General features: G+C 33.4%; 1 protein-coding gene across 12 annotated transcripts in view; it reads left to right on the forward strand.

The window, feature by feature from the left end:
• Positions 1 to 23,162, forward strand: part of GPHN (gephyrin) — an 852,406-nt gene that overhangs the window by 626,732 nt on the left and 202,512 nt on the right. For 4 of the 12 annotated variants that reach the window (XM_007473063.2, XM_007473061.2, XM_056820910.1 and 1 more), the window contains one exon: positions 1,618 to 1,674. The exons of 3 other annotated variants lie outside the window; for them this stretch is intronic. In XM_007473063.2, the coding sequence (XP_007473125.1) occupies positions 1,618 to 1,674 (57 nt within the window). Of the gene's footprint in view, positions 1 to 1,617; positions 1,675 to 3,845; positions 3,918 to 10,453; positions 10,496 to 23,162 lie in introns of all 12 variants that reach the window. 5 more of the 12 variants (XM_056820908.1, XM_056820887.1, XM_056820913.1 and 2 more) reach the window with 4 other exon arrangements.

Genomic DNA, 23,162 nt, shown 5'->3' on the forward strand with positions numbered 1-23,162 from the left:
ACTGGACTATAAGATGTCCCCTGGTTGCAGTATTCCATCTCCTTTCTCCATGCCTTTATACATATATATACCTCTAGAATACACTATCTCCTCAGATCTACTACATGGAAGTCCTAGTTTTCCTGTAAAGCTCTGCTCAAGTGTTACTTCCTAGAAGAAGCCTGCCTCGATTCCCCCATTTGCTACTGACCTCCTCCCAGAAATTATTTTGTATATTATTTTGTATTGAATTTTCAATGCACGTTTGTCCCCTTCCCAAAAAACTCCTTGAGGGCTTTATAGCCCCATTAGAAACAGTAGGAATTTAATAAATGCTTGTTGAATTAAATGGAAAAGTTTCTCTAGATTAAGCTATATGAATTACATTTATCCTACAATAGCACTCTTTAAAAAGTTATGTGAGGGGCAACTAGGTTGCTCAGTGGATTGAGAGCCAGGCCCAGAGATGGGAGGTCCTAGGGTCAAATCTGGCTTCAAACACTTCCTAGCTGGGTGACCCTGGGCAAGTCACTTAATCCCATTGCCTAGCCATATCACTCTTCTGCCTTGGAACCAATGCACAGTTTTGATTCTAAAACAGAAGGTAAGGGGTTGTTTTTTTTTTAATCATGTGAACAAATTGCAATGGTATAGCAATAACAATGATCATTAATCTGAATTAGCCCTGATCTGGAACTTAGTACCAACTTCTAAAACCTCCCGCCTTTTCCTTATTAGATGGGAGAATTGTTTGTTTTTAAGCAATACCTCTGATTAGAATACCAATAAAAATTAAAGGATTCCTCATTGATATAATACACTTAAGACTACACTTTATGCTCAGGATTTTTTTAATGTTTCAGTAATGATGTGTGAAAAGTAGCAGTTTAATTTGCTTTTCACATATTCCTTTAATCTGATAGGAAAAGATTGTTTCACATGGAAGAAAATTAAATGAACTAGCAAAGAAGATTTAAGGGAGTGATTATATCTAATGTTGGTCTGGCATTAAAATTTTCTAGTCGGGCAGCACAATTGCTTAATTGGGAAACTTAATGGCAGCTGAAAAAAAGCTTAAGTGCTTGTGTTAGCAAGCTGGAGTGATTTACTATGTTACTTACTTGTCATGAGTGACTTTCCACTTAAAGGACCCTTGTGTTTCCAATAACACAATTGATGCTTTCTGATGTTAACCTTGGAATAGGAGTCTAATGCATTGAGCAGTCAATGGAAGGTTTTATTCTCCATGGATGGGTTAGTATTTCCTTGTTTTCTGTAAGCCAAGTCCAGATGTAATGCTTCAAGTCCTGCTACAACAGAAGTCCCCAGCTAGCCAAAAGTAAGTGTTTCTTTCCCAGCATAGAAGGGTACTGAATGAACTGGCTTCTAAAGCCAAGGCTCCCAAATCATTGCCACATCATAACCAGCCAAGAGCAAATCTAGGGCACAGCTGTTTCAGAAGGCATGCAACCTCTATATGTTAGCCAAAAGTAAAATCTCTTCTAGCTTTTCAAAAGGGGTAACTCAGAGAGTCAACTGATATCTTTGCATGTATTGCTAACTAATGTGTAGAAATTTTTTTTAAGTTCACTTTTTCTTTATTCTTCTGTCTTTTTTACCCATCTTCCCTCATTGTAGCAAATTAGACGGCCGGATGAAAGCAAAGGAGTTGCTAGTAGAGTTGGATCCCTCAAAGTAAATATGTTTCTAACATTTTGGGGCAAAATTCTGTCTATAGCCTACACTTCCTACTTCCTTTTTGGAGGGTGGGATGGGAGGGAGGGGGCTTTTTCCATTTTCCACCATCCCATTTGTTTTTTTTATTAATTTCAATATTTTTATTGGCTGTTGGGTCATATTATTTTTTGTTTCAGCTACACATAAGAGCAACCAGCTGAAGGCAAGCCACCAAATAACTAGCTTTGAAATGGCACCACAAAGAAAATGGAGCAGCAGCCTCCTACAGTGTGCCTATAATTTGGGGCTGTAGATTAAACCGTTCCTCTGATTGATGTCACTGTATGCTTAAGTGCCTGTTACATAGAAAACTGATTTTGTATTGTTCCCATTTTTCTTTTTTGGCAAAAAGTAATTAAATATCTCCATGTTCTTGCTAATTGTTCTTTTCCACAAACACAATTATTATAAGGGTAAAGAGTTTCATTAATGTTTATATGCTTAGTAACTGAGAAAAAGGGATAATTTATGACACTAACAAGAATGATTTCACCATTTAACTTATAGTTTTTAAACGTTGCCTCTTTTATTCGAATCTTTTAAAAATATAGTATTTTTAGTGGTCAACACAGTCATTTCAAAAATGTTACCTTTTGGGTTATAATTTTTTTTAATAGGCAACTTAAAGTTTCTTATCTAAGGGTACAGTTTTGCCAAACCTTTCCCTTTCTCTTTGGTTAATTGATATCAGGCACTCACCACTCTACCAGCTAGACTTGGCACAAAAGTTAAGAAACACTTTCCAAGGTAGCCAAGAGCCACTTCCACTGCTGCCACCAAAAGATTTAGGCAATGAATTTGAAGATTTAAAATGTGCATAAACAACATACATTTCCAAGCAGTAAACTCTACCTTCTGGCCTGCCCTCTGTCGCTCTTACAATTTATGTCATGTTTATCAATTTAGTCCAAATACCAGAATAATCCATTGTAATGAAACTGTAATGACAAAATCCAGAAGCCATCATATAACCTAATTTTAAGTCATTTCAGTAATTTACCTTTATGTCCCCTTATGTTATTTCCTTTTTGCAACATAAAATACACTAATTTCTGTGCCCTGACCTTTCCCTGCCTTCTTAGTTTGATTTTCATTTAATTTTTCTTTTCATTTTCTTTTTGGTGTGTGTGTGTGTGTATGCGTCTCCTTTGTTCCAGGACAAGCCATCCTCTTTGTTCTCTAACACTGCTATACAGCGGGCAACTCTTTTGTGAAAATGTTATTTCACCGAGCACAAATAGTGGGAATGGGAATGTTTAATTATAACATATTTCAGAAATAAAGTCATTTAAAATTATTCCATTAGAAAAATGGAAGTTTGTGTGTCACAGTGATGCACTTATTTAGAACATTCCTCACTGTCTATATGTGAGGTGTCTCTCTTATTTTTTTTCCTTTCTTTCGGGGGAAATGAGCCAGTACAAATTTTAACCTTGGGTCATTCCTAAAATTTAAATGAAAAAATACAGTATATGTATGAAATACCTTTATTGAAATTACTAATGGTGACAGTGAGATTTCATGGAAGGGAAAGATAGCATCAATAGTTACAGCAGCATCTATTAAATGCTGGTGGAGGGGTTGGGGTAAGGGTTGGGGGTTTATGTGAGATTCTGGTTTCAGCTTTTGAATGTATTAGACACCAATTTATAAGTACATATATTTGTATTTGACAAGAAAAAATGGAAGGTTCAATGAATTATTATTTTAATATGGATGTGGATATGCCTTACCTACAAAGGGTATGTTTTGAAAGTGAAAGGCAAAGTTTTCTAACACTCAAAAATTTTCATTCCCTCTCCATCTCCCTCTTTAAAAAAAAAACATAGAAAGTTTAAAAGAGTAAGTACCTGGGAAATTATTTGGCTAATTATAATATTTATTTCCCTTTCATTGCTCCTGGGGGAACATCTCACAATTAAATAAAATAAAACATTGATCTCCAAATTATTGATTTATTGAGCATGTATGCTTGTGTTGTACAAAAGAACTTTGATGTCATGAAATGTTTTGCCAAAGGCAGTGAGAAATGTGTAATACTGTGATCTTATCTTGAAAAGAAAAGAAAAAGAAAAAATGCAAATAGAACAAGTTGCTTTTTCAATTCATTTTCTGATGTTTACATGTAGCTCCATCGAAAGCTGGAGGAGCTCAGAGATCACCTAGAAGGCAATGTGAAAGGATACTCTCTCAGAGTAAATGTACGATTTCACTCGGTGATTTTTTTTCTAAACTTCCGCTGGCTGGTAACACCAAATCTAATTGGTTTGTCCTTTCATCTCCATCTTTTTCCTTTCTCTCTCTCTTTCTCCCTCTCTCTTTCTTTTATAGCTGGGGTTTCATGCTAACATATATGAGATAAAGACAAAATTGTCAGGGTTTAAAGGAATCCTTCTTCCACACTGACCAATACTGGGGTTGGTTTGATAACTTTTAGACCTATTGCTAATTTTAAAATTCCCTGCTCAAAATCAAATTTGTTCCTCTAAAGAATTATAAATTTGCTGGGAATCACTCTTTATGCGGCTTCATTTTGAAGCTTTTCCATCAAACTATCTTTTACCTCATTAAAAAAATATTAAGCAGAATTTTAAATTATGGGCTGGTTCAGGCAAGTGATGCCTTGATGCTTCTCAAGCTTGGTCTGTGTGGGATATTAAGGTGCTCCATGCCTACCATTAGGAAAAATAATCAGTACCAGGGTGATATGATAGGTAAATTGGAAAAAAGGATTATTCTATGATCTCATAGAATTAAGTTAACAAACTTCTGAACTTGCACATTTCAAAAATAATTATAAGGTGTTTTTCAATTTAAAATAATCAAATCCAAATGAATTAAGCATATTTTAAACAGACTCCTGATACATCATAAAAACATGTAAGATGATAGTGCAGTGCCTAGAACATCATTTTGGAGGAAGGTGACCACAAGGCAAACCACACATTGTATATTTATTTTTTCACATTTCATCTAATAACTCCACTGCATATTTTTGTACAGAGCATTCTTTTCTTGGCAATAAAGTTGGATTTTAGGATTTAGACACAAATTATTTTGAGCTTCTTCGCCCCCTCAACTTGTGATTTCTGTTAAAAATTTGCTTCTCAACTCATGTTCTTTTAGAATAATTTTGAGAGATCCTTTCATTAAAAATAGAGCATTCTTTAAAATAGTATATGCTGTGGAATTAGAGGAGCTCCATACCATAGTTGTTAGAAAGCTAACTTGAAAGCCAGGAAGACCTGTGTTCATATCCTACCTCTACCATATACTGTCTCTATGACCCTGGGCATATCACATGACCTTTCAGTATTCAGCCCAACTCTTGAGGACCAGGTGTTATGGAGCAAATACTAGTCTGCGTTGGCAAAAGGTGTTTCTTCATCCAAGAGTTTCATATACTAATGATTTTCAGAGTTTTAATTCCTATCCTAATGAAATAAATTTAGTAGATGAGAGTACAATATAATACAATAAAAAAATTATAAACTTTTCACCTTGGACTCTATTCCTGGGGCTTCAAAGAATGGCAGTATGAATCTTAGTTTTATTTTTACTTTTCCCAGTGATGCTTACCATTAATATGTCATAGTTTCATAACTGTTTTGAAACATGGTCAAAATGGAATCAAACATTATGATGGATTTGTTTCATTGGGTTACTTGGTCTAGGTTCCAAGTAGGTAATATTGTTATATCTTTTTCCATTCAAGATCCCTTAATCACCACATCTGTGAGGTATATAATTCAAAATACTTCTGGCTGGACAAGTAATTAATTAACATTGGTTTAAGGGTTTCATCTTTTCCACCTCGTTCTACAAAACAAGTGTTTTGTTTTCCAAGAAAATTCTACAAGTATGCCAGATCCTCCATACTTTAACCATACCTCTACCCCATTAGAAGACATTTAGCATAAATGTATTCCCTTTTAAAACAGCCTCCTCAATGCATATAAAAAGATATCAGAAATATGCTAAAGTAAAAAAAATATTTAAGAATATGAATTAACTTATTTTTAGTGTTATACCTTCTTTACAAGAGGTGTGAAAATAGTTTCATTCAAGTCCATGGAAAGAATTATTCTTAGATAGAGAATCAAAAGAAAAGTATTTTCTGCTTCCTAAATATTTCTTATAGTCATGAGGATATATAACTACATCATCTCTAGATTTCTCTTCAATTCACCACCAGTGTCATTTAATGATTACTTGCAATGTCATCCTCATCTTTTCTTACACTCATTGGCAGCAATTTGCCCAGGTTTCCTTATGAGGGAATATTAGATTTTTCCAACCACAAGTACCCTATATAGGCTAATATATATAAAAAAAGAACATAATGAAATGCAACCCACTACCTCAAACAGATACCTTTCCTAATAAATTTAATACAAGAAAAGATGCAAATGGGTGGGTAGTCTAGGCTTATTCATTTCTGCTTGATTAATCTTGCCCTAAAACCTCTTTATAGGCAGCATTTTTGATGAACACTATGGCTTTCAGGCAGAACAAAGCCTGCGCAAATTGATTCAGATTCCTTCTCATTAATGGAGCCCCTTGAAATGAAGATTTTATTAGTACTTATTTTTCTAAAATTAAGTTGGCACATAGCATCTGTTTCATTTTCTGATAGAGCAGCAGATTCATTACAGTGGTCATATATATGAGTAGCATTGTTCTGGATTTTTTTATATTTAAAGAAATGCCATGAACACTCAATAACAAAGAAAAAAAATTTTTAATGGGTTTGATTTGTTACTTTTTTCTTTTTGTGTTAGTTGAGGGAAATGAGAGAGGCCTTTTTTCTTCGTTCTAATTTGTAGAAATAATTTTACTAAAATAAGTATACTCACCTGACAGTTTCTAGGATATCCTCATCTTCTATTGGATGAAGAGGGGTAAGGAGGGAAGGATAAGGAATAGAATTTTCCTTACTTAGAACCTTTGAATTATTAAATGTCTTCCCACATAGGTTCTTCTTTATTGACAGAAAAGATTATTGGGACCCTACAATCTAGCCAAAAAATACATCAGGTGCATTTCCCTTTTCTGTTCACTTTAAAGAATGTAAGTATATTGAATATAATCTTTTAGTAATATTCTTTAATTCATATAAAGGGAAAACAGTTGACTCCAAAGTGCTTGAATATCATTTGTCTAATTTAAGTGATGAGAAAAGAACTGCAAATTCTTGGGATGGATGTGCAATAAGATATGTGACTATAAGAGAAAGCTCACTAGTAAAGAAAAAAATAATTCCCCTTTTAATCAAAAAGAAACAGGAAACTTATTTAAACCTACTATTTATGGCAAAGAAGACATAAAAATGTTGAATAAGGAATTAGAATAAAATTTAATTTAGATAATTAAAAATAGCCACCTGATTGAGAAATAATATCATACAGATTTATCAAATGAGAATTAATTGGTTAGGAAAGTCAGGCCTTAAAGATTTTTGATATAATTAATAATTAATAGATAGCTATATGCTCAATTATTTTTATAAGCAAAATTTAGGAAATGGTTACTCTACGGTGTGATTCTAATAATTGTTCATTACTTACTCTATTAATATAAATAAAACAAATTATTTCAGGTCAATAAAAGGAATTGCAACTTAAAACAAGACTCATGGTAGATAGTAAGGAAAATGTCACAGTTTAGTATGAGTAGCATAATTTGCCAGTGGACATATTTTTGAAAATTATTTTAAATATTCATGGATGAACTTATAAGAAGTCTTTGTGTATGTTAATTCAATATTAGTGCAGATGGTTTATTCACTCTAGATGTTTTTTGTTATTTAATTTAGGCTTTAAGTCCAGCATTATTATATACTTTCATGTCACATACTTATGATGTTCAAGAAGTTGTCTTTGCATTTCTGATCACTATCAGGTTTTTTTAACTTTATCTTTACATATATACAGATACAGATTATTATATTAAAATGATTATTAATTGCAGTGAAATCACCTTCCTTCTAGAATCTAGAGCTTTGAAAATAAAATTGCCTATTAATGTAAGAAACTTTCTGATTAGTTATGCTTTGGAGATTAATGTTTTAGAGTTGCTGATGTGTCCATGTGATAATTTTTTTATCTTTTCTTTTTCTACTATTTTACCCCCCAAACATGAAATTAGCCTTATATTCTTTATCATTTTGTTCAATGTTAATAGTTCTGTTTAGTATTTTGCATCTATCAAGTCAGGAATATAAAAATAAACTCTTAATTCTTGTCACTAATTTAAAGAATCATTGATTAAGTTAAAACTTTTTTGTTTTGTAAATACTTTTTTATATATCACATGTTTTGTTTATGATTAAATTTTTGTGACAAAGAAAGCTATTTCCCCTAAGAAAACATCTATATCTCTTTTAAATTCTTCTAAATTCTCCATTGTGACTTCATCAGAAATCAGTCTTTCATCCATGATACAATTGCTACTAGAAAAAATGTAACATAATGAAAGCATATGATCATGTCGGTTTAATATATGTATCTGAAAAGGTATCAAGGTGTCTCTATTAGGAAATATCCCAAGTGAGTAGAAGCAGTTCTACATTTCAGCTTAACTGTATGGGAAATAAGAGTATTATTCCTAGTGAAAATCATTTCATCCCACTGGCTATTTGCCTGACTTTCCCCAATTTTCAGGCAATCTTAAAATGCATCTTTAATTCTTACATAGTGTGACTTGATTTTTTTAAATGAACCTTCTTTATTGTATTATTAAAATATTGTATTTGGTTTAATATTGTGTATAATAAGGGACAGCATGGTGGAGTGGATAAAGAAGTGGTCTCAAGTCAGGGAAGGCATGGTTTCAGGTCCTATCTCTAACATCTAGAGGCTGTAACCCTAGGCAACTCAACTCTCAGTGCCCCAGGCAATTCTCCAGGAGTATAAATCACAGAAAAGAACAGTTGCTACATGAATATAGGAATATGGACTGGTGGGCAAAGCTCACCTGAATTCCCTATGCTAATGAAATCACAGGTGTGGACCAAATACATAGATCTCAATAGTTATTATAAATATGAACAGTTTTTATTTAGCATCTTAAGTACTTTAACAGAAAATATGTTATGATGAATGAGATGCTTGACTCACTGAAATACCACCATTTTCCTCTAGAGAAGAGGACCCCCTGAATGTGTAAGGTTAATCAATATGATTTGTGAATGTAACAATCATTTTTTTGTGCAAAATAAAATTCTCCTAACTTTTTTATTAGGAACAGAAATTTCTCATCTAGAACTCCTAAAACCACTTACAATAAACCATCATTGCATGTACTGATACTTCTACACAGGTGTTTATTGCACACAAAGTCAAAATTTTCTTCTCAGAACTGACTTTAATACAATGAAAGATAACACAGTGTCTCTTTGACAAGCAGATCTCCTTAATAATAGAAAATGGAGTAAGAGAAATACCCAAACTGCAATGCTATCAGCCAAGCTGTTTTTAATAAGTTTTTCAAAATTTTCTGTCTTCTCTTAGCCCTTGAGATAATGAAAATTGGGACAAGAGCAAATGAAGAGAGAACAATAATTTAGAGATTTTATGGTCATGCTTTTCTGCAAAATAACAAAATTCTTCTAATTCTGAATTTGCCTTTTAATAAGAAAAATAGATATATCGCTTTATTAAAATGGCATTATTTGTCACCACATCTTTTAAAATATGAAAAGTACTATCCCATACCATTGAATAACACCAACATTATCAGAACTCTTATGCCTGGGATTATGTTTATACTTGTTACAGTCTAATAGTTACAGGAAAGTTCTGAATTAATCAACCTAATACCTTCGGAGCTTTCTCCTGCATATCTCACCCCTCCTAAGATTGTAAAGAAAAAACAGAATAAGATAATTTTTTTTTAACTTCTTAAACTACTTGCTTCATTATTTTTCCCCTTTTCACATCTGTTCATTTTGGATTGTTATTCCAAATTTGTAGGTAGAAGATGCAAACTTTTTTTTTTTACAAAAGGAAGTATTCCTACTTGTGCCTCATTCATTAAAATTGTGATCATGTGCCAGTGGGATACACAATTTAAATGAAGGACAAGACAGAGCCTTTGGTCTTGAACTTAGAATGGATTCAGCATTATAGAATCCATTAAACATGGCTTAACTGAAAATGAAGAAAAGCAAGATGAGCCTGGTAAGGAAGATTTGGTGTTCAATTATGAATCTATTTGGGAGTATGTGTGTGCGGTAATGTTGCCATTGGGTGGTATTTTTCTTATAAATTTGTAGTTTCATTAATCCTGAGAAAAGATAAGTTGAAGGAAAAACAAAAGATCAAAATAATGTGCTGGCTTTGGCATCCTGGGAAGAGTATGGCATTACAATATTCGAGAGTTATTCAATAAATAATTTTGAATGTGATTTTGAACTAATAACAATCAGTGTGGCATAGCAGGAAAAAGCAATCCCAGTGTGTTATATTGCCCAAATAAGCACAGTTCCATCTGGTTCTGTGCATGCATTTCTTCCATTAATTCATTTTACTTACTTTTTTAGCCAGGTGTTTTCAAGAAAAGATTCTACTTCACATGGCTCCAGCCCTAGGATATTTTCAAACCAAAATGTCTTCTTATAACAAATACTGAAATCCCTGGCTAATGTGTTGGTGTTGGAACCATCTAAACTTCTGAGACCCTTATTCTGACATCTTTCCTTCTTAACAGTGTTTTCTTTTCCCCACTGCACAACCAGGCTCGGCTTCCCTCGTGCTCATCTACCTATAGTGTTTCTGAGGTATATTCTGCACGTGTTTTATTACACAGTCAACAACATGCTCACCCTCACCGTTTTTCAAATTTTATTTTCCTGTTGCCTTAATTTATTTTGCCTTGCACTTTTCACAACCTGCCTAGAAAGAGATGGAGAACCAGAAGACAGTTATCCATTTGTGGGGAGGGAGTCACAGAATTGAATGCGTAGAGTGATCTCATCCTACACACCACCACAGTGTCCAGTTAGACTCTTTTAGAACATTATTGTATTGCTCTAGGATTTATAAAATCTGAAAAACTCAAATAATATACCTGTACTGCTACTATTATGTAAACTTCACCCAAAAGCTGCTTTAAATCAGGTCACTAAGGGAAGCAGTGTGGAGCAATCATTGGAAAGGCAGTAGAGTCAGAAGACCAGGTTCAAATCCTCGTTCTGCCTCATTCTCTGTGTGGCCTAGAACACAGGACGCTTAAGTTCTCAGAACCTCAGTTGTCCTAACTATAAAATGAAGAGGGTTAGTCTCCTTTCTGTTCTAAGTCTATGATGTAGTGGCAGATTCCAGGTTGTAGACTTGTATAGTAAAAAACTTTGTTGATTCTCCCTCTCTACCCACACAGCTGAAACATAAAAGTAAAAAAAAAAATTATTAAACAAAAGTTTTAAAGTGAAATTACTATTTCTTCCTTCTTTTCAAGAGAGAATAGCAAAAAAAATGCCATTTTTCCTTAAACCACATCAAAGTCAATTCACTTATACAGCAGTCATTTTTCTGATCCATTTACTGTACCAAGATTCTCACAATCAAGAAAGGCCCACCAATCATGAGATTCTGGCTCTTTTAATAAAATACATTAGAGGGGGCAGCTGGGTAGCTCAGTGGATTGAGAGACAAGCCTAGAGATGGGAGGTCCTACGTTCAAATCTGGCTTCAGACACTTCCCAATTGTGTGACCCTGTAAAAGTCACTTAACCCCCATTGCCTAGCCCTTACCACTCTTCTGCCTTGGAAACAATACACAGTATTGATTCCAAGTCGGAAGGTAAGGGTTTTTTAAAAATAAAAAAAACAAAATAAAATACATTCGATTGAGGTTTGTCCTCTCGGGAGAAAAATATCTTATTCCTGTTGTGTTCCTCAATGGTTAAGGTTTCTATCTTCCTCTAAAAAATTATTTGAAATCTCATCACCAGACTTTAAATAAACTTTTGATCCCATTTTTCCAAGCCAAGAACATTGGTAAGTAGTAGGAAAATAAGAACATACTAAATTCAAACTGTGATCAGAAAAGTTACTTTTAATGTGAGTGTTAATTTAAGAATATTAGTCTCTAATTCTACAGATATAGGAAATTTTTTCTCATATTAACTCTATGAAGAATATTATGCTACTTCAGTCAGCATATGAGATTCATTCAATTCTTACTATAGAAATGTTATCACAAGCTAGTTTTAAAACACACACACACACTCTCTCTCTCTCTCTCTCTCTCTCTCTCTCTCTCTCTCTCTCTCTCTCTCTTTCTCTCTCTCTCGCTCTCTCTCGCTCTCTCTCCCTCTCCCTCCAGTTCTATCAGATTGCCAGTAAAATTTTCAGAACCAGCATATAGAAGATCATCTTTTGACATGTAAATGGAAGAAACCAAATTTGAAATAATTAAGAAGGAATTAGCCTAGAGTCTAATTACTGAGTCATCTTTTAACTTGCAAATTAAAGGAGCCAGATCTGAAAGCAATTAGAAGGGTCTAAAGCTAGTCTTTCACCCTGGTACTTACTGTCATTTCTAATTTTTGCCTTTTTTTATTTTCAAGGTATAAGTTTCTTAGTTTTTTTCTTAGGATTGGTTTTGAGGAGAATTAATTTTTATTGAACCTAATTTTTGTAGAGAAAAGAAAAATCATGTGAGAAAAATGAATAATTAATAACATCAGTCAAGAACCTTGATAGAGAAGTTTAATTCCATCTCATCACTGCATTTTTCACAGGACACTTCATTTCGTAATTTTCCCCTGATGTAAGTTCTCAGTGTAAAAAATAAATAACTTCACCTTCTCACCTCATCTCGGCAATTTACCATATCCTAATATAAGAGGTACAGCAGTGGTACCATCTCCAATAATCCACAGCAGCCTCGGGATATTACTTTTTCTATGGTGGTATATATAAGATATATATATAAGATCAGTTGTAATGTGGAACTGATCTCTGGGACATTACTATTTGACAGGTATTTGTTCCAAGATACTCAGTACCTGAGTACACTATAATGGTCTCTGATTGGATTTTATCCCATTTCATTTTGTATAATTGATGATGATACATGGACTATACTAATTTGTCTTGAAACAGTTTTTCTGTCACCATAAAAGTTGTAAAATATAGACTACATAGGTGGCATTTATGTTTAATTTATGATACTTTTACAAGTAGGACATGAATCAACATTTCAGAGATTCCCTGAGTCTAGCATTCATTGTACAAAAGCAAGACCAGGAGTAAAGTCTCAGAAATGTCAAATTGCACAAAATATTTCAAACATATAAATCTTCCAGTTGAAAAAAACCTAAACTTAAAAACTGTTAATGAAATCTCCCCATTTAATTGATTTCAACAGAACTTCATTTTTTGTAAGTCATATTTTAAATGATGAAAAACTTGTTTTTGGCCTTAGGGAGCTTACATTCTATTAGAATGGTAAAATGTGTTCACAAATAACTATAATACAAGTGGCAGTGTGTCATATGCATAAGAGAGGTGATGAAAGGTTAGAGAAAAGAAGGTACTAGTTGGAGCAATCTAGAAAAGCTTCATGAAGAATATAGTATCTGAATTGGGTCCTTGAAAGTGAAAATGGCAAATGTAGAGAAAATCTGTCCCAGGGATGGCTTTTCCAAATACACAGAATAAAAAAGAAGTCAGATGAAAGTGTGTATTATGAAAAAAATGTTAAGTGCAAAACTCTATGCTAAATGCTAAGAATACATATAAAAAAGTAATATTCCCTTCTCTAAAGTAGTTAACATTCTAATAAAGAAAAACAACACATATTGAAGAGCCCTAGTATCTGAGGAGGGATATTGTGGTTCAGAAAGTCAAAGGAATAGGCAGTGAAGGGGAATGGACTGCTGCTTCTTCCAGTTTCAGTGGCATTATTGATTTAAATAAAATTTCAGCGTTAGAAACTAAGTGGAGGCAGAGAGAGCCTAGCAATAGAGTAAATGAGCAGAAGACAGACTGAAGCTGATCTGTGCATAGAAAGCTATGAGAACTTACCAATTAGGTCAATTCAAGATCCTAGATGGAAGTTCCAGAACAGAAAGAACAAAGTACTCCAGGACATGATCTTTGATTTGGAAAGTATAACATAGAGGATGATAAGAAGATGGATTATAGTTCATTTTACCTGAAAAGCAAAATGTTAGAAGGGGATTAACTTGAGAAAAAGAGATAAATATAGATAAATTGGAGCCAGATTGTATAGGAAGGAAGCCAGAAGAGTAGGAGAGAGAAGATGCAATAATGAATGGGGTTGATTGGTGGAATAAGACCCCCAAAAAAGTGAACAAAAACATAGGTGAAGGGCCATGGCAAGGAGTTTGGCCACCTTCGGCAACTAGATGGATTAAGGAAAGTTTGTGTGAGTGGGCGAATAGAGTGGTAAAAGAATGGACTTGTGGAGTTGAAGAAGCCCATATCAAAGAACTTCAATTTTGTTAAAGTTGGAACCCAGAAAGGACAGTGGGAATGGAAATGAACTCTTGAGGAAAAAGGGGAAACAGCCTTGGGGACTGAGATAGTGAGTCAAAGATGAATAAAAACATTGTCCTGTATTAGAAAGGACCTAATGGCAGTAGAGAAAGGGGGATAATTTATACTGAATTCATTCTGTGTGTTGATGACATCTTCCAGCATCTCTTAACAATTGAAAAGTAGTAAAACAACTGAAATGTCCTTCCTTCTTTATAAAAGGATTTATTGAACACCTACTACATGCCTAGTATCTTGTGATTGGTACTAGAGATACAATGACAGAGTAACTTATATTCTATTTGGGAGAAACAACATGAAGTTAGATAATATATACACCATAATTTATGGGGAAAGAGGACACTAACAACTGAGATCAGTTAAGGTTTATTGTAAAAGGTGTTAATCAAACTGGACTGTTAAGGAAATTAGGAATACTAATAGAAATGAGAAAATAGCCAACAAATATTTATCAAGTAGCACTGTGTTTAGGAATACAAAAAATCAAGCAAAGGCAAAAAGAGGTCCCCCTCCAAGGATCCCACATTCTAGAGAAACAATGTACATGCCAAAAAAGCTATGTACATGCAAGATATATACTGAGTAGGTAGAAAATAATCTCAAGAGGGAGGCAGAGGGCCTGGGAAAGTTGACTTCAGAAGGTGGAATTTGTCTGAATCTTAAAGGAAACTAAAAGGCAGAGAGGGGTGAAGGGGGTGTTCCAGGCAACTAGGGGAAAGACATGAGTAAAGAAATGAATGTTATTTATAAGCATGTGGCAAAGAAGAAAGTTCAATTAGCCTATTGGGTAAGTCTACTTAACCACTTTCATTATTTGGGAAGTTGCGTAACTTGTGCAGCATGGCAGGCAATTTGGGGGAGAATGTGTTAACTTTGGAGTTCTAAAACTACTAATGCTAAATCTGTTCCAAATGCAATGATGTTTTCTCTATAGTTAGTCTTATCAGAAGGTCCTGTTTGGGTAATAAATCTCTAAGGAAGTGGAGGCCTTCCTTCAAGGTAAGATCAGTCAGGTTTATCTTGTCCTTACCAGGTCCCTATTTACACAAGTATTTTAACTCTGTTCTATATTTAACTATTTAATATTCTTATCCTCTGACTTCTAAGACTATTTTTTTCTGGCAGTTGTCTACTTCTTCTACAAGTACATTCCAGGCTTGCATGTTATGTTCTAGGAGTAATAAGAAAATCAGTTCAGCTGGAACATAGTGCATAAAGGAATGTAATGTGCCAATCAACTGAATAATAGACTAATGGGAATAATATGAAGGTTTTTTTTTTCATGTAACCCCTTGAACAGCAGTTTGATCCATAATTTATCTTGACAAATAATGGTGAGGGTGCTAAAAACTTCAATGATAATGGGAAGCAAAAATATTTTACTCTTTTTTTCTCCATGTCAATCTCCCTTAATTTACATCACTGAGAAAACTAAATAATACCTATTTATCACATTGTTAATCCAAATGTATCACAATACCTTTGTCTATTGCATTCTTAAAAAAAAAATTCTTTGCAGAAAAAGGAATGCTGATGGCCCATGATTTACAGTAAGGTAATCTGTAGTTGTCCTTGTTGGAAGTGTCACTCAATTGCTAAAGACCGTTGTAGTATTAAAAGCCTCTTTGTAAAATAATGACACTTCAAGAAATGCCATTCTCTTTAATGTTCTGGGATGATTAAAAGACTTCATTTCTATGTCTTAATGTACAATAATGAGGCCTTTCCATATATATAGGAAACTAGAGGAACTGGACCAATCGTTTCATTAGTATGAAGGAATCCTAGATAAGGAAATTGTATTTACTAATGCCTTAACTTTTTACCTGTCATTCAGTTACTTGTATCGTTATGTGTTCTAACTAATGAAACATAGCCTGAGGAGACTTCTAATTTTTAAAAATAGAGAAAGGCGCTCCATAATATAGTTTATTAATGGCATTATTTTGTAAATATGGTACCAGGGGACACATGTATCTTCATCATAGTGGTCCCTTGATTTTTTATCTTAGGATCATTTTCACATTTGGGAATCACAAAACAGTATTAAATAAAGATGTTTTGTGAATAGTATGGCACAAATGGTATATCTTTACAAATGGGGTTAATCTTTTGAAGTCAGACAAAAAAAAAGGAAACTTATCTATTGAAGTTCCAATTGGCCCTCTATCTTATACCAACATTTAGTCATACAGAGTTCCTTTTAACATACTGATCTAGAACTTTCTTTGTTCAGCTAGAACTAAATTTTGCCCAAATCCCCTGTGTACTGATAATCATTTTTTAAAATATAATAAAAGGTGAAATATGGTATATATGTGCCATAAGAGGTACTGTTGGATTCCAAAGAACAGAAAGATTTTTTTTGACTATAGGATTAGGAAAGACAAAGATGGGGAGAAAAGCTATTCCCCTGAAAAGCAGCACTGATGAATTATAGCCAAAGTTGAGTTGCATATAAAGGGAGGCAGTGTGGAATACAACAGAAAATGTGTGGGATTTGGAGTCAGCGGCCTGTGTTAAGAATCCCAGGTCTTCTACTTACTCCCTTTATGATTCTGGACAAATCATATGTCCCTCCAACCCTCACTGTGCTCTTTGTAAAATGAGGTAATATTTGTAGTACTACTTCCCTCTCAGAGCTGTTATATCAAATGAGAGGATATATATATATATATAAAACACTTTAAAAACCTTAAAATGCTAGATAAAAGATCCTATTTTGGACTTCTGGTACAATTCCATATATATAATAGATAATTAATGCCTGATGATTGATTGTTTTGGTTAGAACTGGGGGCTAAAAAATATTAACTCTAAGATACCCTGGGAAGTGCAGAGATTTGTCAGATTTTCTGATGGATCTGTTATTGGACTAGACCAATAGTTTTGAAATTCGAATCCTGCATACACTTGTGTTATACTTTAATAATTAACTTTATGCTTCATCACCCCATTCATTAAGCTTTTTTTAGCTAAATTTGTATTGAGGGTACAGCTAATGCCAAATAGTTATTCATCCTGGTATCTCAGTAGATCTTAATGGATGTGGGGAGAGAATTCAGGCTGTTGATCTCACTTATATAGTCCAAAGTTCTCTACGGTTTTTTTGAAATTTCAATTTTGTTTTCCATGGCCCCATTAGAAACCCTTTATGTGACTCCCTTTCAAAGATATTGATCACCAGATTGAGAAAGTCTGGGATAATCTAAATGGAAATTTTATATCTAAATAAATCCATAGGACTTAATATTTGAAGAAGTGTATTTTATACAATTACAAAGGGCAGTAAATTAAGGATTATTACTAAGTCACTAAACAATAATTCTTGGTGAACCCTGTTTGAAATGGAGATGAAAATCTGATCTAAATGATTAGCAAAAAGGACATTTGCCTCAGATTGAAATTATGGGATCTTTTACTCATATATAAAGAGGAAACTGTCAGCTGGTAATTTAAGCAAAAAAGGAAGGTTGATGTATCAATTTCCTATGACCTTTTTTGAATAAATTAATCTGTTTCTCAGGATAAAAACCCATCTTCTTTATCAAAGAGATTTTTACTCTTTTTGGGCTGAGCCGCAAAATACTTTCCTTCCTGTGCCCTTATGCTCCACAGGCCAGCATTTTCTCTCCATTATTCTCCTTCTTTCTTAATTAACCCAATTGCCTCTCATGTCTAGGGAGACAGTGCCAACACACAGCCTTCACAGCTTCCAGTAAATTACAGAGTTTTAATGAATACTAAGTAGCTCATGATCTTACCTTATACCGGAAACCTTCTTGGATTTAATACCACGTCTCTTCCTCTTAGATTTGCAAGCAGTTTTGAATTATCACCAATTCTTTTATACATTTATATATATATATGCATATATATATATATACATATATACACACACACATATATATACATATATATATATACATATATATAATATCTTCCTGACTACTAGCAATATAAATTTTCCCCACATATCTTCTTCTTGTGCCCTTAGACACATTCATTTGTGTACAGTGGAGTTCATAGACTGGCCTCTAACAAATAAAACTATCATTGCTCTATAGTCATCATTCCTAAATTTTCAGAAACACTTGTTTTCCCATAGATACTGCCTCTCCATTTGTTTTATTTAAAAATTCAGTCCTTTTGATGAACTGTTTATGTTTCCAAATTATATTTTTGCAGAATCACTTGTAAATTTCTCTTTAGTCTCTACATACAATCTCTTAGCAGCCATATGAATTTGGGGAGTTGAGATATGATACATTTTAAATTGTGAAGTATTTAAAAGTTCCCTTTCCATCATTTTTCCAAAAACAGTAAATCTGGCAGCTTCTCACTATATTTCAGAACCCATTTCTCCTTTATCACAAGTAATTAAGATGGAATTTCCACTGAGGCTTTTAAAAAATGAACTACATTTATTCTACTGATTTGCTTACCTTTCTGAAGGTCTTTAGGGAAAATAAAAATAAAGGTCTTTGGTGTTTTGTTTTATTTTGCTTTTCAATACTGTTATATAAATAGAATCATCTTAAGTCTTTAGGCATGTCTTTTAGACATGTTCCTTGCTTCTTGTAGCATATAGTGAGAAATTTTGTTTGCACAGTGATTACTTTTGGGAAGAAATCTGAAATCTTGGATATTTATCTGTAACTTCGTTATCAGTTGTTTTAACCTAAAGAATTGCTAGTATGCTCTTTTTTTGCCCTGAGTCTACATCTTCATTATTTTAAAGAATTTAGAATAATAACAATTTTGAACATTTTATTATATTATCATTTTATATTATATGAACATATATTATTTTTTCCCTCTTTCATTCTATCTCATGGTTCTTCCTTTTTCACTCTGAGCACTGCTTTTCATGTTTTCTCTTTGTCTTAGAAAACACTTTTAAGTCTGAGTTCAGAGATTTGAGTCTATTATCTGATCTATTCATCAAGTTTTGATTTAATCCCTCCCCTTTTTTAGATTTTGCTCTTTGTTTTATACAGCTGCCCTATTATAACACCTTTCCGGCAATTTTCAACTGTCCTTGAGGTCTATGACAAAAATTCATTCATCACTTAGTTATGTAGAGCACAGAATATGTTTTACCATGTTTTAAATGCTGATTAGACTTAAATGGTGAGCTGGTTCTCAAAAGCCTATATTTGGTTCATAATGTAGCTGAAATTATACTTTTATTTAAGTACATTGTGAGTTAAGTTTGTGATGTAGTCTACAAATCTAACCAACTTAATATTTCTAAGGAAAGGTTTCTTCCACATTCTAGCTTAGATCCTGAAATGTTAGGAAGAGAATACCTCTTACTCTAAGTAAGAGACCCTTCCTTTCACCCCCTCCCCATCCTTTCTTGCCATAGCCTAGTAGATTCTGACTTACTCCTCATATACATCCCTCTTTTACAATGAAAACTGATCTATCTTCAAGCTGAGTTTCCACTTCAAATAAACATTACTTTTCAGCTACTGAATAAGTCGAATTGCTCTGTATGTGTACTTGAGTTGAAGGATCCAGTGTTTTTATGCTGACTGTGCCATATGGATAATGAAGGTGCTCAGGTATTGAGTTCTAGTTTACTACTTATAATATCTTGCTTTTTTCTTTGAATACGCTGGAATTTATTTTAATTAATGCTAACATTACAGAGATGCTTTTACTGAATTAGAAAAATTATAACTACCATTATACTCACCCTTGTATTAACACTAAGGATTCCCTTAACAAACCTTGGACTTATTCTCATACAGCCCTCATATGGATAATTCTTGTCACTGAGTCTACCAAGTCCTAGTCATTCATAAACAATTAAAGGCATTTTCCTCAAATATCTCATGAAATCACTAGAAATTGGGATCCACTGTCCAGTACTACAAGATGCTCCATATTTATAATCATCATCATTACTTCTACATGAGAGCCTATGAGTCTTGTGAGATAGACCTATAAACAACTAAAAAAGTTGAGCTTGATGTTTTTGAAATCTAAGTTAATCTTTTTCCCAATCCTTTCATCTGTTTCCCAAAGTCTGTTCTTTGGAATTCAACTTTTAACCAACTCTGTCATCTTCTCTTGAATGCATCTAACAGTTTACAGGTCTCTCCAGATGTAGTTTGAGCAGAAGATTCTTTTGATTTTTAAACTGCACTCTGCATTCATGTTCTTGCTTGTTGTAACTTCTGTTCTGCTGGTGTTTTTCCTGTCCAAATGTAATGTTCCATGTCTCGGCAGCTTTTCTGTAGGCTTTTGTCTTTGAGTATAAGTAACCAATGGAGATCTTTTGCTTAGCTTCTGTAGCTTATACCCAATGAAATGTCCTAGAGATACTTCAAGTTAAATCTTTCTGAATTTGGCCACTATTTTTGTTTTGGCACACCTACTCCATTACTCAAAAATTATTTATCTTTGAAGCCAGAAGTGTCAGATTTGTAGACTTCATGAAGCCTGCAACACTAAGTGTGGTCCAAAGCTGATTAAAATATAAATGGAAAATATTTAACAAATTACAGTATATCTAACAACCACATACCTTATATTTAATAAAGAGTTAATAAAATTAAAATATAATAAAACAAATATGTTTTAAAATTAAGGCAATATGCCACCTGCAAATCTCCTTATGGATGGATTAGTGGCCTTCATTTCTAGTTAAGATTGACACCATCATTTTAAGCCACTGTACAGATTTTGGTTGTTTACTGTCTCTTGCTGGTCACTAGTTGTTCTCAGAGGGTCTTGTACCTTCACAGACCTTTGACCTCTTGGACCATTCTGACTCTTATTTCTCTAAGTTGCATCATTCCTTTTTTTTCCCCAACTCAGAATAAGCTGCCCACCCATACCAGAAAGTCCAGAGAGTTTTTCTCTTTTATGTTTCTGCTAAAATTAGCAAATGCCTTCTGACTATTACCATAATGGTATTCTAGTATTGTAAACAGATTAATAAGTTATTTCAAGATTTCCTCCCTTCAAATTCTGAACAAATAAAAAAGTAGGCCCCTTTGATGTATTCTACCAATTATTCCTTCACCAACACTTCAATTTGTATGGCCAATCTAAAGTTCTGCAAGTTTCCCAGAGATACATGACTTCTTTACTGAGATTTGTAAGTTGGCCATAAACAAATTCCTTTCCTATAATGAAGGAGATTAAGACACAGTAGTATCTGAAGATGAAGCATCCCTTCCTTTAAGTTTATTATTTATTATTATGTAAGTTTATTTATTGGCAGGTTTTGTCTATTAGGACCTCCACTTTTTAAAGCAAGCCTTTTCTGAGAGAAATCTTTTGATGAGTTTCCGGGTACTATTTCCCAGAGTTACTATAGCAGGAATTGTTTAATTTTAAAAAAATTTTAAACTGAGTTTTTTAATAGTTTAAGTTTCTTATTGATTACTTTCTCTTACTACATCTCTTGTGAATATCTTGATATTTTTATTATGTCATTATTAACACAATGTCCATTCTTAGAACTTAAAAGCTTAATTTCCACTTAAAAGCATTAATTTCCATTGTGTCATACTACATTTCTTTTTTATTATAAAGATAATTCATTTTACCAATTACATGTAATAACAAATTTCCACATAAGGTTTCCAAAGTTATATGATCCAAATTGCTTCCTTCCCTCCCACCTCCCAGAACTGGTAATAATTTAGTCTGGTCTGGGTTTCATACATATATTATCATGCAAAACATTTCCATATTGTTTGTTTTTATAAGGGAATAATCATACAAAACCAAAACCTAAAAACTAAAATGAAAAATCATATGCTTTGATCTGCATTCTAACTCCAACAGTTCTTTTTCTTGAGGCAGATAACATTCTTTATCAGTGGTCCCTCAAAGTTGTCCTGGATCGTGGTTTATGCTATATTCCTTGAATGTTAACTCCCATTTAGTTCAAATTTCAGTTAAAATTGTTAATGACAAAACAAAAATACAGAGCAGTATAGCCTAGCATGAAGAACATATGGTAATAATGTCACAAATAAGCAAATGCTATCAGTGTCCCATACAGATAAGCAACAGTATCATCAATCACACATAAATTCAAATAGTTTGAATTATCAGCAATACAATACTATTGTAGATAGAGGACATAATGCATTAATCAGCATTAATAATTGATAGCATTAACAAAAATGGCATTTGGCTATGTAATATAGTGAATTGATTATGAGAAAAAAAACTCTAAAGGTGGAAAACGTTTAAATTTAAGTTAAAAAAAAAACAATTTATCAGTATCTGAACTGAGAAGAATCAAATCCAGTGATGATACAAACAAGATGTTTCAAAATTAGAAACAGGAAGAATAAAATGTTTCTTCAGAAAAAAAGAAACAAAATTTACCTATGAGGGAATAATCTCCTTCACCTTTAAAAATCACAAACATCCAAAAAACTTTCTTCCATGATAAGATAATAATGGAAATAATCTGGAAAAGATAGGAAGTGATAAGATCAAAGATACATGTTAAAGGACTGACCATGGCAAGGAGCAGGACCACGTTATCAAAAATCAAAGTGGAGGAGGACATGGTGAGGGATAGTTGCAGTGGGCACACAAGATAAGGAAAGAAGAGAAACCTCCCTGCAAATAGACTCATTTTTTTTTTCAGTGAAATAACTGAGATAGCAGGTGGAGTTGCTATGCAAAGATTGAGAACAGCTTCTTGTGGTGAATAGAACTACAAGTGGGCAGAAAATTGATTAAGGAGGAAAAAAGACTTGCATTTGTCACAGTGAAGGCCCAGTTGAAGGTAGATTATATAAATGTGTAATGAACTTAATCAGCAGTTTCCTAACTTCCTGCATGTTGAGCAGTATATGAGAAGAAATAAGATCAAGGCAATGCTAGCACTGGTGTTGGATAAGGTGTGAACGATAGTAGGACAAGGGATCAGAGAGT

This window comes from Monodelphis domestica, chromosome 1, assembly GCF_027887165.1.
Source record: "Monodelphis domestica isolate mMonDom1 chromosome 1, mMonDom1.pri, whole genome shotgun sequence".
Classification (NCBI taxonomy): domain Eukaryota; kingdom Metazoa; phylum Chordata; class Mammalia; order Didelphimorphia; family Didelphidae; genus Monodelphis; species Monodelphis domestica.